General features: G+C 45.5%; 1 protein-coding gene across 5 annotated transcripts in view; it reads left to right on the forward strand.

Annotated features, from left to right (window-relative positions):
• The window catches only part of bcar1 (BCAR1 scaffold protein, Cas family member), a 96,507-nt gene that overhangs the window by 56,950 nt on the left and 25,641 nt on the right, over positions 1–13,916 (forward strand). For all 5 annotated transcript variants that reach the window (XM_046394499.1, XM_046394495.1, XM_046394498.1 and 2 more), the window contains one exon: positions 9,462–10,193. In XM_046394499.1, the coding sequence (XP_046250455.1) occupies positions 9,462–10,193 (732 nt within the window). The remainder of the gene's footprint in view (positions 1–9,461; positions 10,194–13,916) is intronic.

The following is a 13,916-nucleotide window of genomic DNA, read 5'->3' on the forward strand; positions in this document are numbered from 1 at the left end:
GGATTCACAAAGAGATCGAAACTGGGGGAGAGAAGTTAGTCAGGCGGATTCTAAGACATCAGGATTGCATTGACTCATAGTCCAAGCAGGAGGTTGTGTGAATCATCCTCATTCCACTTCCTGTTTATCTGGACACTGTTACTAACGAAGGGGATTTCTGTTTGAGTGTGTGTGTGTGAAAACAATATTATTTTTGAGCCAGACTGATTCATGCCCAGGTGTCCAGAATAGAATAGAATAGAATCTTTATTAGTCTGACGCCAAAAGGTAACTGATCACAGAGCACTCATACAGATGGGACAGTGGAATTTGTGGTGAACCAATTATTTTTCTAGCTTGATCTGTGATCCGTGAGAGTTTTGTTTTCTGTTTGCTGGTGAGGAAGTTGTACCAGGATGTGATATTAAAGGTGAAAATGGATTATATAAGTGATCGGTAGACCAAGATTCCTGACATTAAAATTCTTTAGCTTCCTGAAAAGATGGAGGCGCTGGAGTGCTTTATTGTAGATTGAGTCTGAGTGCATTTGGAAGGACAGGCGGTGTCCATCTGTGTCCCCAGATACTTAAGACACTCCACCTGTTCAACCTGCTCTCCCTGAATAGATAAGGGCTTAAAAAGCTGACATGTAGTTGCTGCCCTTTCTCTACCCACATAGCACAACTCCTTTGTCTTTGAAATATTCAGTTCAAGTGATTTCTCACTGAAAGTTAGGACCAGGTCATCCACCGCTAGTTGGTACTGGTTGAGAGCCTCCATACTGTCCATGTGGGCCACCAGGGCCATGTCATCAGCATATTTTAAAAGACTCATTCTTTTCCTGCTACAAGTGATGTTATTGGTGTAGACAGAGAACAGAAATGGGGATAAAAGACAGCCTTGTGGAAGCCCTGTGTTTAAAACCAGTTTACTGGACACCATTTAAAAACACCTGTTGTGGTCTGTCCGTTAAAAAGTCTCTTATCCATGAGATCAAAATTGGGTGGATCTGTAAGTTCAGGAGGAAGTGCAGCAGTGTCAGGGTTTACGGTGTTAAAAGCAGAGGAAAAATCCATAAATAAAATCCAAGTGTGTGGTCATGCAGAGCCCATGTTTGTTGCAACAGTGTTTAAAAGAGTCAAACTTGCATCCTCTACACCTCGTTTTGCCATATAGGCAAAGTGGAGAGGATCCAGTTTTTCAGATAGCATAGCACACCTCTGAGTGTGTCGGTTGCTTGATTATTCCAAACTGTAATCATTTTTGTTATTTTCTCCCCTGTTTATAGTTGTGATCTGTATTTTGGTAGCAGCAGGATGACATTTTGATCTGACCGGCTGAGAGCGGGGCGTGGCTTTGATACATATGCATTTGGGATACTTCCATAGCATAGGTCCAATATATTATTCATTCTGTTGGGAGTGGAACATACTGTTCCAGATTGGGCAGATGTGACGTGATGTCACAGCAGTTGAAATCCCCCAGGTCCTAGGGGTGTCAAACTCAATTGCACAGGGAGCCAAAACTCAAAGCACACTTTACATTGTGGGCCGAACAAGATAAACATTTATTGAACACAATTTTTTGAACACTTTGAACACATTTTTAAACATGCGGGATAAAAACAGACAGGAATATCATTCCAACATAAAAAAATATATTAACATTAATGAAACAATTACATTTTCTTTGCTCTTATGCCATTCTATATGGTGCGCATGCGTCGATACGTGTGCAGCCTGTTACAGACGCTCCCGACTTTCTTCACTATTTTCTACTGTTTTTTAGTATATTACGCTTCTCTTACTCTCTGTTACTTTGGCCTACACTCTTTTTCTACCTACCGCACACCAGGAAAGTTGCGGGTCTTTTCGGTGTTTCTGTTCAACACTGAACTACTCTTTTCGGTGCGACGATGCAACTCCTCGCTGCCCGCATTGTTTACACTAGGGATCAGCTGATGGACCTGAAGCTGGCCACCACTCCAGGGAAAACACAGAGTAATCCCTGCTGAATGTTGGATCAAGACTGACAGAGGAAGCAGGGGAAATAAAAAGCTACGGAGGAGGAGAGAGGCTTTGAAACAACAGAGGCTTATGACTAGGAAGTTTAAGCCATGTCTCCCCTCTATTGTCATGGGAAATGTGACAATACGACAGTTACGGGCTTCCATACGGTCCATGCAGACAGAGACTGCGCTGCTAGCGGTAAGCACAAAGCGGGAGGGCTTGCCTTGCTTGTTAACAACCGGTGGTGTAATCCAGCTCACATAACATTGAAGAAGCGCATCTGCAGCCTGGTTGTGGAACTGTGTGCCATTGGACTACGTCCATATTACTTGCCCAGGGAGTTTTCACATGTTGTCATGGTGACTGTTTATGTTCCCCCCTCTGCAAACCCCAGCACGGCATGTGAAACTATTCACTCTGCAATAGCCCGGATACAGACTGAGCAGCTGTGCATTCATTGCAGTCTTGGGTGATTTCAACCATACTAACCTGGACAAAACACTCCCCACTTTCACTCAGTTTGTGAACTGTCCTACCACAGAGGGAAGAACAATAGACCTGCGGTATGCTAATGTAAGAGATTCTTACAGCTATTCCCCTCTCCCCCAATAGGCAGGTCAGATCACAACCTGATCCACCTCTCCTCCTGCTATGTGCCTCTCGTAAAGCGTCTGCCCGTAATGTCAAGGACTGTGAGGAGATGGACAGATGAGGCCAATGAGGCACTGCAGGGCTGTTTCGAGGTGACAGACTGACAGGCACTCTGTGAACCCCACGTCCAGGACATTGATGGGCTCACTGAGTGCATCACTGCCTACATAAACTTCTGTGTGGACACCATTGTCCCAACCACGACTGTAAACTGTTACCCCAACAACAAGCCATGGGTAACCAAGGACATCAAAGCCATCCTCAACGATAAGAAGAGGGCTTTTAGAGCAGGCAATAGAGAGGGCCAAACAGTGGAGGAGGAGTTGATGGCAGTGTGGAATGGGCGAATGAGCTGAATCAGTTCTTTAACAGATTTGACATAGGGACCCCAACTCACGCTTCAAACGACTCCTCAGCAGTACGGCAGCAACTAGCCACTCCAGCCCCCCCCCCCCCGTTCCATCTGGATGGCCTCACTCACACCTCATCCCCAGACACCTGGGTGGACCGCTCTCACCTGGATACCACGTGCACCCCTCCCCCATCCATCACCTCAACGATGACCTTCACAACTGAGCAGGTGAAAAGACAGCTGCAGAGACTCCACGCAGGCAAAGCTGCAGGCCCAGATGGTGTGAGCCCCAGTGTCCTGAGAGCCTGCCCCCCCCCAGTTAAGCAGAGTACTTCATCATGTCTTCAACCTGAGTCTGAGTCTTCAGAGGGTCCACGTGGTGTGGAAGACATCATACCTCGTTCCTGTCCCGAAGACGCGACGTCCCAGCGACCCCATGGACTACAGGCCTATGGGCTATACGGCCATTTCAGGATCCCCTTCAGCTCACCTACCAGCCCCGCCTTGGAGTGGACGATGCCATCATCTACCTGCTGAACAGAATCTACACCCACCTGGACAAGCTGGCAAGCACAATGAGAATCATGTTCTTTGATTTCTCAAGTGCGTTTGCGTTGACTGAGAAGCTGATAGCGATGCAGGTGGATGGCCATCTGGTGTCCTGGATTGCAGACTATCTGACTGGCAGACCACAGTATGTACGTCTAAAGTACTGCTTGTCAGACAACACCGGGGCTCCACAGGGGACCGTCCTCTCTCCCTTCCTCTTCACCATTTACACCACAGACTTTAATCACTGCAAATTTTCTGATCACTCTGCAGTGGTTGGGTGTATTATTGGGGGGATGAGAGAAAGCACAGGACTGTAGTGGACAACTTTGTCTCATGGAGCGGGAAAAACCATCCACAGCTCAATGTAACAAAGACCAAGGAACTGGTGATGGACCTGAGGAGGACTAAGGCTCCAGTGACCCCTGTCAACATCAAAGGGGCCACTGTGGAGGTGGTGGAAGAGTACAAATACTTGCGGGTGTACTTGGATCACACACTGGACTGGTGCAAGAACGTGGATACTGTTTACAAAAAGGGTAGAGGTCCTTCAACATCTGCAGGACGATGCTGAGGATGTTCTATGAGTGGGTGGTGTCCAGTGCCATCACATATGCTGTTGCTTGCTGGGGCAGCTGCCTGAGGGTGAGGGACACTAACAGACTCAATAGAATCATTATGAAGGCCAGCCATGTTGTGGGAGAGGAACTGGACTCTCTGACAGTGATGTCTGAGAGGAGGATGTTGTCCAAAATAAGGACTATACTGGACTTTCCCTCTCACCCTCTCCACAATGTGTTGATCAGCTACAGGAGCTTGTTCAGCAACAGACTCATTACTCCCACGATGCACTACAGAGCGACACAGGAAATCATTCCTGCCTGTCGCCATCACACTGTTAAACTCTGCACTGTGATGGACACACATACTTTTATATATATAATGTATATATGTTACACACATGTAAATACCTGTATTTTTTAGATTTATACTCATCTTGTTGTTTATCCTATTTTTATATCTTTCACTTTCTTTCTTGGTGTGGAAAACTGCAAGTGCAATGTCTGTACAAAAAAGAATTTCCCCTCAGGGATAAATAAAGGAATTTTGATTCTGATTCTGATATAAAAATAAACTTAAATATCTTTAAATATTTTGTTCTCTAAAAAAATCACCTGTCAAAATTATACAAATTCAAAATATGAACATGTTGAAGAAAAAAACCCTGGAAATCTAAATAAATATAATAACAACATAAAACAAAATAACAAATGAAAACATTTAATTTCCTTTGCTCTTATGCCAAAGTGAGGCAAGTTGCACTGGTGCATTTGTGTCTCCCATGAGTGCAGCTTCACCTCAAATGCCTTAACTGCATCATACATTCAAGATTCAATAGTCTTTATTGTCATTATGCAAGCATAACGAAATTTTGTCCAGATTCTTGTCTTAAAAGCACACCTATAAATAGCAGCAGAAAATTAAAATTGTACACTTAAGAGAAAAAAATATATAAAAATATAAAATACAAAATGAGGTAGATATATACAAAATGAGGTAGATATACAAAATGAGGTAGATAAAAGTGCACTTAGTGTCGGTCTGTGGTATGCTGTTTGTGTGTATGCGGCTAGACGGGGGAGGGTGTATGTATGTGTGAAGTCCTGTAGGGGGGTGGGACGTGAGTGTTTCACTGTAGGGGGGTTATTGCTTTTACAGCTCTGGGGAAGAAGCTGTCCCTGAGTCTGTTTGTGCTGGTTTTAATGTTCCTGTACCGCTTTCCTGATGGAAGCGGTACAAACAGTTCATTGCCCCGGGTGGGTGGAGTCTGTGGCAATGCGTCTTGCCTTCTTCTGGACTCGGGCAGTGTAAACTGAGTCCAGATCTGGTAGACTGCAGCCCACAATCCCCTGTGCTGTCCTCACCACCCGAGCTAAGTCCTTTCTGTCCTGTGCTGTGCAACTGCCATACCACACAGTCACACTGAGACACAGGATACTTTCAATTGTGGCCCTGTAAAAGTTCACAAGCAGCTTAGTAGACAGTCCAGTCCGTTTCAACTTCCTGAGAAAGAAGAGCCACTGTTGGGCCTTTTTCACCAGGTGTGAGGAGTTCACTGACCAGGAGAGGTCAGAGGAAATGTGGATGCCCAGGAACTTGATGCTCCCCAAGTATACAGACAGGAGCGTGATCTGTCTTCCTGGACCTCCTGTAGTCCACTATGACCTCCTTGGTCTTGCTGATGTTCAGGATGACGTTGTTCCTGGAACACCACTGTGTCACGCTCTGGACCTCATCTCTGTAGTGGGTCTCATCATTGTTAGATATGAGACCCACCACAGTGGTGTCGTCTGCAAACTTAACGACCATGTTTGTGGGGTGGATAGCAGAGCAGTCGTGTGTGTGGAGGGTGAATAAGGCAGGGCTGAGTACACAGCCCTGCGGCGTGCCAGTGTTGAGGATCAGTGGGGCAGATGTCTCCCCTATCCTCACCACCTGGGGCCTGTTGGTGAGGAAGTCCCTGATCCAGGAGCAGAGTGAAGCTGACGGACCCTGGTTGTGGAGCTTCAGGGCCAGCATATCCAGGGGGATGGTGTTGAAAGCTGAGCTGAAGCCTACAAATAGCATCCTAACATATGTGTTAGAATGCTGCAGGTGAGTCAGGGCCGTGTGAAGTGCTAATGAGACAGCATCCTCCATGGAACGGTTCTCCCTGTAGGTAAACTTCAGACTGTCCAGGCCAACAGGGATGGCATCCTTGATGTATCTCAGGAGGATCCTCTCGAAGCACTTCATAATAACCGGGGTCAGAGCGACAGGTCGGTAGTCGTTGAGACAGGTGATGGTTGCCTTCCTGGGCACAGGCACAATGATGGAGGACTTCAGGGACCGTGGACAGCTGCATGGACAGGTTGAAGATGTCCAGAAAGACTTCTGCCAGTTGGTCAGCGCATGACTTCAGTGTGCGTCCTGACACCTTATCTGGACCTGCAGCCTTGTTCTCAAAGCGGAGGTCACTTGGTGCGGCTGCAGGACAAGAGGCTCCTGCTGCACCTCTTGCTGAGGAAGGTGTGCAGTTCTTCTGCTGCTCGGAGAGTCGAAGCGTGCGAAGAAGCTGTTCAAGGTGTCAGGTAGGGTCGGGTCACGGCTGACCCGCTGGTCGTTGCGCTTGTAGTCCGTGATGGTCCTTATGCCTTTCCACATGTTACGTGGATCATTGTCATTGAAGTGCTCCTCAATGCACTGCTTGTACCTGTGTTTAGCCAGCTGGATGCCCTTTTTCAGTTCTTTCCGGGCCCTGCTGTAAGCCAGCCTATCTCCTGACCTATAGGTTGCATCCCGGGCTTTTAGCAGGGGCCACACTGTGCCGTCCACCCATGGTTTTTGATTAGGAAAAACCGTGATTGCCTTTGTGGGTAGGACAGCATCAGTACAGAAGTGAACATAGGACAACACAGCTGACGTGTATTCCTCCAGGTCAGCGTCTGCTTTGAACACTCCCCAGTCTGTGTGCTCGAAGCAGTCCTGTAGGGCTGAGGAAGCCTCCTCAGTCCAAACCTGAATGGTTCTGGTGGTGGGTTTGGTCCAATCAGAGGTCTGTAGGAAGGGATCAGCTCCACGGAGATGTGGTCAGACATGCCCAAGTGAGGAGCTGCTACAGCCTTGTATGCCCCAGGGATATTGCAGTAGACCTGATCCAGTATATTGCAGTCTCTGGTTGGAAAGTTGATGAATTTGTGGAATTTGGGGAGAACAGCCTTTAATTCCACATGGTTAAAGTCCCCAGCCATGATCACAGCCGCCTCTGGATTAGCGTCCATTTGGCTGCTAATCAGGCAGTATAGCTCCTCTAGCGCTAGCTTAGCGTTAGCCCTCTGTGGTATATAGGTCGCTATGATCATGACCGAGCTGAGTTCTCTAACCAGTTTAAACGGTCTGCACTTCACTGCAAGATATTCCAAATCGGGGGAGCAGAAAGTTCCTATTATGTTCGTTGCTGTACACCACGAGTTGTGAATGTACAGCGCCAAACCTCCGCCTTTGGTCTTGCCTGAAGCTGCAGTCCTGTTGGCACGGAACAGCGAGCGTCCCGCTAGCTCCACCGCTGCATTGGGGATGTTTTTATCCAGCCAGGTCTCGTGAAGATCGCCACACAGCTGTCCATCTTACGTGAGACGATCCTCATTCGAATCTCGTCCAGTTTGTTGACGAGTGACCTGGCGCTGGCAAGGAGGAGACTGGGCAGAGCCGGTCTGTGTGGGTTAGAATGTAGCCTAGCACGCAGCCCGCTCCGCTTACCCTGCTTTTGTTTATGTTGTCTCCTCCATCTCTGGGGCCACAGAGGGGGGATGGCAAGAGCCTCTGTGGTCCGCTGCAGCTCTGGTGGGATAAAATCCAGCTTTGGCGGTGCAAACAGTCCGTAATTTTTCCCCAATTCCCACAATTCAGCCCTTCCATACTGAATTAAGGCTTTGAGTGGTAAAAACAGTTTTGAAAACACAAACAAAAACATGAATAAATACATAAAAAGCCTCGAGCCGCTGCGTGCACCCGCGCCGCCATCTTGTGCATGTCAGTGATCATGCGGTCACGTCCGTGGAGTTGAAGGTTTAAGACATTGAGATGATTTGTGATGTCAGTCAGAAACGCCAACTCACATTTTCACCTTTCATCCCACAAAACTGTGCAGTCTTTACCTTTACTGTCCATGAACTGACAGATTTCAGATTTAAATAGGACCCCTGAGAGTGTGTGCTCATACAGTACAAGTTCACAGACTGTACTGAAATCTGAAATAGCAGTAACACAAAGAAAGAGATATGACACATACAGTGTATCGCAACAGGTATAGGAGTACAGTGATTGTACTCTGACAGAGCAACCCAGCTATTGTAGTAACTGTTTGATGAAGCAAACAGAAACCCCGTTTACACCTGGTATTGTTATGGGATCTGGACCCACATACTATCCTGATAATAAACATCTCATCTTACCTTCGTGTTTCCATCAGGTATTTTTAATGCATTCTCAATATTATAATTGAAATTGGATTGCTTGTCCAAAGCAAAACCTGCAAGTGAGTATTTTGAGGTGGCAGTAAATCAGTCCCCTAAAAATCACAGTTTTGTGAGCACTTAATTAAATGCTACTTGTGTATGTATATGTGCATGTGGGCTACTCAGTGACTGGATAAATTATATGCCTTCTTTACAGTACATCAGCTGCACAGTGTTAGTTCCTACAGTATTGCATTCATTTCCCACCTGTATTACTTTAACTTGTCATGTGTTGAACATCATCTAACATTTCACAGCATGGAATATATGTACAGTCAGTGATCAGGCAGGTTTCATTCAGCCTTCTTGCTTGCTGACTCTCCAAAATGTATTTTTTTTCTATTGTATCTTTAAGTTAGACTGATACCTTTAACTTAGCAGTCAAAATAGCTTCGTACCAAGTAGTTTCAGAACTATGCCTTTCAAAGAATACCTACATTCAATCCTTTTTTCTCAGATCTAGGAAAAAATGGGAATGTGAATATATATTAAAACATCTCATCAAGATTGGAAGGAAGGAGTATTAAATCAGGTTTTCTATTTCTGTTGGTATCACTTTTATTAGTATTTGTACTGGTACTGAATTTTTTTAATATCCCTAGTAACAACAACCAGAAACTATCTAAACTTTGAACAGACAGCTATAATCCACACAGTAAGCTGTACACTGTTGTACACTGTGTTGCTTTCTCTGCAACATTTGTTCTACACAGTCAAAATCCACTGATACCTATCTTACAAGGAGGGTTGACATGATTCACTGCTGCCCTGTTGTGTTTAAAGCTACATGCAGATGGGAACATAAGCCAACTGGACCTCGTACAGTATATTTCTTCTTAAATATTTTTCTTTGTTCTTCTACAGAATGTGTTGGCCAAGGCATTGTATGACAACGTGGCAGAGTCTCCAGACGAGCTGTCCTTCCGCAAGGGGGACATCATGACAGTATTGGAGCGTGACACACAGGGATTGGATGGCTGGTGGCTCTGCTCCCTCCATGGTCGCCAAGGCATTGTCCCTGGAAACCGCCTCAAGATCTTGGTTGGCATGTATGACAACAAGCAGCAGCAACAGGTCACACCTTCCTTGCCAGATGCAGCTGCTCCCTGTCCTGCTTCCCTGGTGCAGCGACCCCTCCCCCTTCAGAGTGCTTACGCCAAACCAACACCTGCTGCATCATCTGCTGCCATCCCTACTTCCTCCTCTGGGTTCACCAAGAAGCACCTCCCTTCAACTCAGTACACATCTATGCACCAAGCCTTTTCAACCCCCAACCCTGCGCAGCCCAACCCTGACACTGTCTACATGATGCCCCCCTCCCATGGGCCCAAACCAAGTCTGTACCAAGTTCCCTCTGGCCCAAGTGGATCCCCTCCACATATCCAGCCAGGACCCCTTAGCAAAGCCCCAGCTCTAGCCCAGAGACAGTACCAGTTGTCTGGGCAGGACATCTACCAGGTGCCACCCTCTGTAGGGCCTGGACCAGGCCAGGGAGCAGCCCCACCCGGAGGTACAGGACCTGGGCAGGATGTGTACCAGGTGCCCCCCTCCATAGATAGGAGAAACTGGGAGAGCAGCAAAAAGCCACTGGGCAAGGTAAGGAAGAAAGGATGAGATTGATTCATAAAAGAAACATTACCAGATGGTAATATATGCTGTTCATGACCATACATGAATACATGTACAGAAGGAGTGTTAGAGGAGCTGAGAAGAGCTCACTACATCATGGGAGATCCCTGGTAGTCTAAGCCTATAGCAGCATAACTACAGGTGAGCCTAGGCCTGCCCCAACTATTTATCAAAAAGGAAAATCTAAGTTTAAGTCTGCTCTTAAACATAGACAGGGTGTCTACCTCCCTGACCAAAACTGGAAGTTGGTTCCACAGGAGGAAATTTTGATAACTGAAGGCTCTTGTTCCTATTCTACTTTTGGAGACTCAAGGGACCACAAGCAATCCTGTATCCTGGGAGCACAGAATTCTAGTTTGATAATAGGGTACCATGAGTTCTTTAAGTTATGATGGTACCTGACCATCAAGGGCTATTATACTATATATATATATACTATTATACTATTCTGTTTTTTAGAGACAGCCAGTGTAGAGAAGCCAAAACAGGAGAAATATGATCTCTAATTCAAATTCTTGTGAGCATGCATGCAGCAGCATTTTGGGTTAGCTGTAGAGTCCTTAGAGACTTACTCGGGCAGCCTGATTGTCAAGTTTGTTTACAGCGCCATGGCTTCCCACATTTGAAAAAGGAAGGACTTGACCAGACTTCAGGATTTCACTCGTTATTTTCCTTTATTTGAACCAGTACACAGGAAGTAGGGAAGGTGAAAAACCTATAGTCACAAATAAATAATTTAGATACATAAATAAATGTAAAAAATATCAAATAAAATTCAGCATTTTCAATCAACCAAGGTATTTGATTAAGCATTAGAAAATAAAGTTCAGCACTCTAGAAACTTAATCTTAATCAAATCTTTTATCTTGTACATTAGTTTGATTTATTTTATACAGATTTATAGTCATGCATTTATCACGATTTTAACTAAATCCGTGAAACTCAACCAGCTTTCATGAAACTGAATTACATGAAACAAGTATTTTAGTTGATTTTAATATAGGTTTTAACCTTACTACTTTTAAGCAGTACTTAAATATTTTAATGTGCATTTTACTAAAGCAAAATTTGCTGTATTTTAACAAATAATATTTATACAATTTATCTACTTAGCCCAAATAACTCCAACACGAACTTTTTAGCAAACTAATTTCAAAAAGAGCAAGGTAAGTAACCCGAAGAAATGAAACATAAGCGCAATTTACACTTTCAATAACTGTCAGTACTACTGGTGTTCACACTTTCGGCACAGAGTCCAATGACGAGCACGCTTGCTGGTAGCCCCTCTTTGATCAAGTCCTTTTCTCATGTGCTCAGATCTGTTTGTGTGACAGCGTGAGGAGATTCTTTTGCGTCTGCTTCTGCTGTCTCAGCTCTGTCACACCTCCAGGCAGCCAGACGCAACACCTCCCACTCGATCTTTCTGCAGTACTACGTGGAAAGATAGCACCGGTCAGGCGAGCTGGTCTCCAAATTGAACTTCCACTGGGATGAGGACAACGAGGCGCCGAACGTCCTGATGCAGTATGGTGCCCTGGAAATCCTTCTTCATCAACCCGGTTTCTTTAGCAGCAGATTTTGGAGTCTTCACCAGAACGCATCCAGTCGAAGAGACTTTCACATGAACATGACGATGCCTCTGGAATCTGGATTCGCAGCAACAACTCTTACTAACTAGAATTGCCCCCTCAGTGCATTTTGCTCGCAGAGTCAAACTATATCTCCAATGCCAACGTTTCCTCTAGCAGTATGCCACTTGCTGCGGACAAACAGGACAAACAGGACAAACCTGCAAGTTGACTCCAGGACTTCCAAAAATAGTTAACTTGTGTTTGTATTTCTTAAAGCCTTTTGAAGGGGTACGTGGTGTAATTAAATGTCTTGAAATCTCCGCTCTGTGTGGCTTGACCAAACAACAGAGTGTTTGGAGGGATGTACTCAATGTGGTCTTCATGGCTCTGGACTCTGATGTCGATAGGTCTCTCATTGGCTAGGTTGGCAGTTAGCTTGAGCACCGTCAGGAATTCGCTGAAGGTAAAGCTTTCTCCTCTACCAAGAATCTGGAGAGGTCTTTTGGTGATTTTGACAGCAGCTTTGACTGCACCATTTCGGTGAGGTGAATCGGCTGAAAGGATTCTCCAAGTCCGATAGGTCCCATTTCTGGCAGCGTATTCTTCAAGTGGCACTTTGCTCTGTTGACTCAGATAGGTGTGCATATCTTCCAGTACAGGTTTTGCCCCACTAAAATTCGTACCTGGATACTATCCAGGTACGAATTGTGACGTGCGGTGAGGTTAATGGCTGGTGAGGAACTGACGTAATCGGTCAGATTTACAAACATGAACCATACTGAGTAACTTATTCACCATTTGATTGACAACAGTTAACGTGTTTTGTTTAAAATGTCATTTCAACATGTTTTTTTTTCATATCCAAACTGCAGCATAGAAAAAAGCAAAAAAGTTATTATCGTCTTACATTTACTTATAAATAAAGTCCATACGCCGCTCCTTCTGAAGAAAAGAATCAATAACTTGTTGGTAGAAGTGTTCCTTGTCTTTCTTCAGTTTTGAAAGTCTCTCTGTCTCAATGGATATCACTGCCAGGGAAGAAAGTCGTGCTTGATCAGTCCTGTTTCGACTGTATGTTTTCAGTCTTTTCAGCGCAGAGAAGGACCGCTCCACGGACGCTGTAGTAGCAGGAACAGTGAGCACGAGCTGGAGCAACTTTGCTGCTTCAGGAACAGTTGGGATGAGATCCTTCTGGGCCACAAAGCTGAGAAGCTGTCCAGCAACTTTGCATTCCTCCCTCACTGTTTGTGAGCCATACAGTCCAACGAGATCCGCCTTTAGTTTCACAAAGTCAAAGAATTTGGCATATTTTGACAGGCTCTGCAGCTTCGTGTCATCAAAATGTTGTGACATTTCACTGAATTTTGCGCAGTCCACCAAAGCAAGGAAAGCCAGCTCACCGAAATGATTAAAGCGTGCCTTCATTTGACAGCTGACATCATCCAGAATGTTACAAAATAGTCGTTTTCGTTCACATCTGACCGACTGTCTGTCTCCACTCTCTGTCAAGCCCAGCGCGCTGCATTTCTGCTCAAATTGGTCACAAAAACTGTCAAACATCAGTCTCATGCGCTCGAGAGCTGCAACGGTGTCGCAGATGCGTGCACGACAGTATTCAATGTCCATGACTTTGTTTTGCAGCATTCTAAAAAGTGCGTCAGTTTCATTGAAAATGTCCTCATACATTGTGAGGAGAAAGCAGGTTGATGCTTTTGAGAGCCACCTGTCGTATCCTGCTGCCATCATCAGTGTGTGTTATCCCAGTTGTCGGCATTTTCCATAATTACATGGAATAAGGTGCGCAGATCATTTTGATGCATGCTTATTGTCTGGAGCAGCCGAGAGTTAGAGCTCCATCGCGTAGGTGCTGCTGTGGGTAAACGGCGCTTGACAACCTCATCCAGTAAATGGATGCGCTTTGTGGACTTGCTGAAAAATGATGCTAGTCCCTCAGCTGTTTTAAAAAACGTGCGACATTCCGGCATGCACTTTGCTGAATGCATGAGCACCAAGTTCAGCTTGTGTGCGTAACAGTGTGTAAACATTGCTTCCGGGACTTTTTCTTTAACTTTAGCTTGCACACCATTAAGCTCCGAGGCCATTACAGCAGCACCATCGT

This window comes from Scatophagus argus, chromosome 7 (genome assembly GCF_020382885.2).
Source record: "Scatophagus argus isolate fScaArg1 chromosome 7, fScaArg1.pri, whole genome shotgun sequence".
Classification (NCBI taxonomy): domain Eukaryota; kingdom Metazoa; phylum Chordata; class Actinopteri; family Scatophagidae; genus Scatophagus; species Scatophagus argus.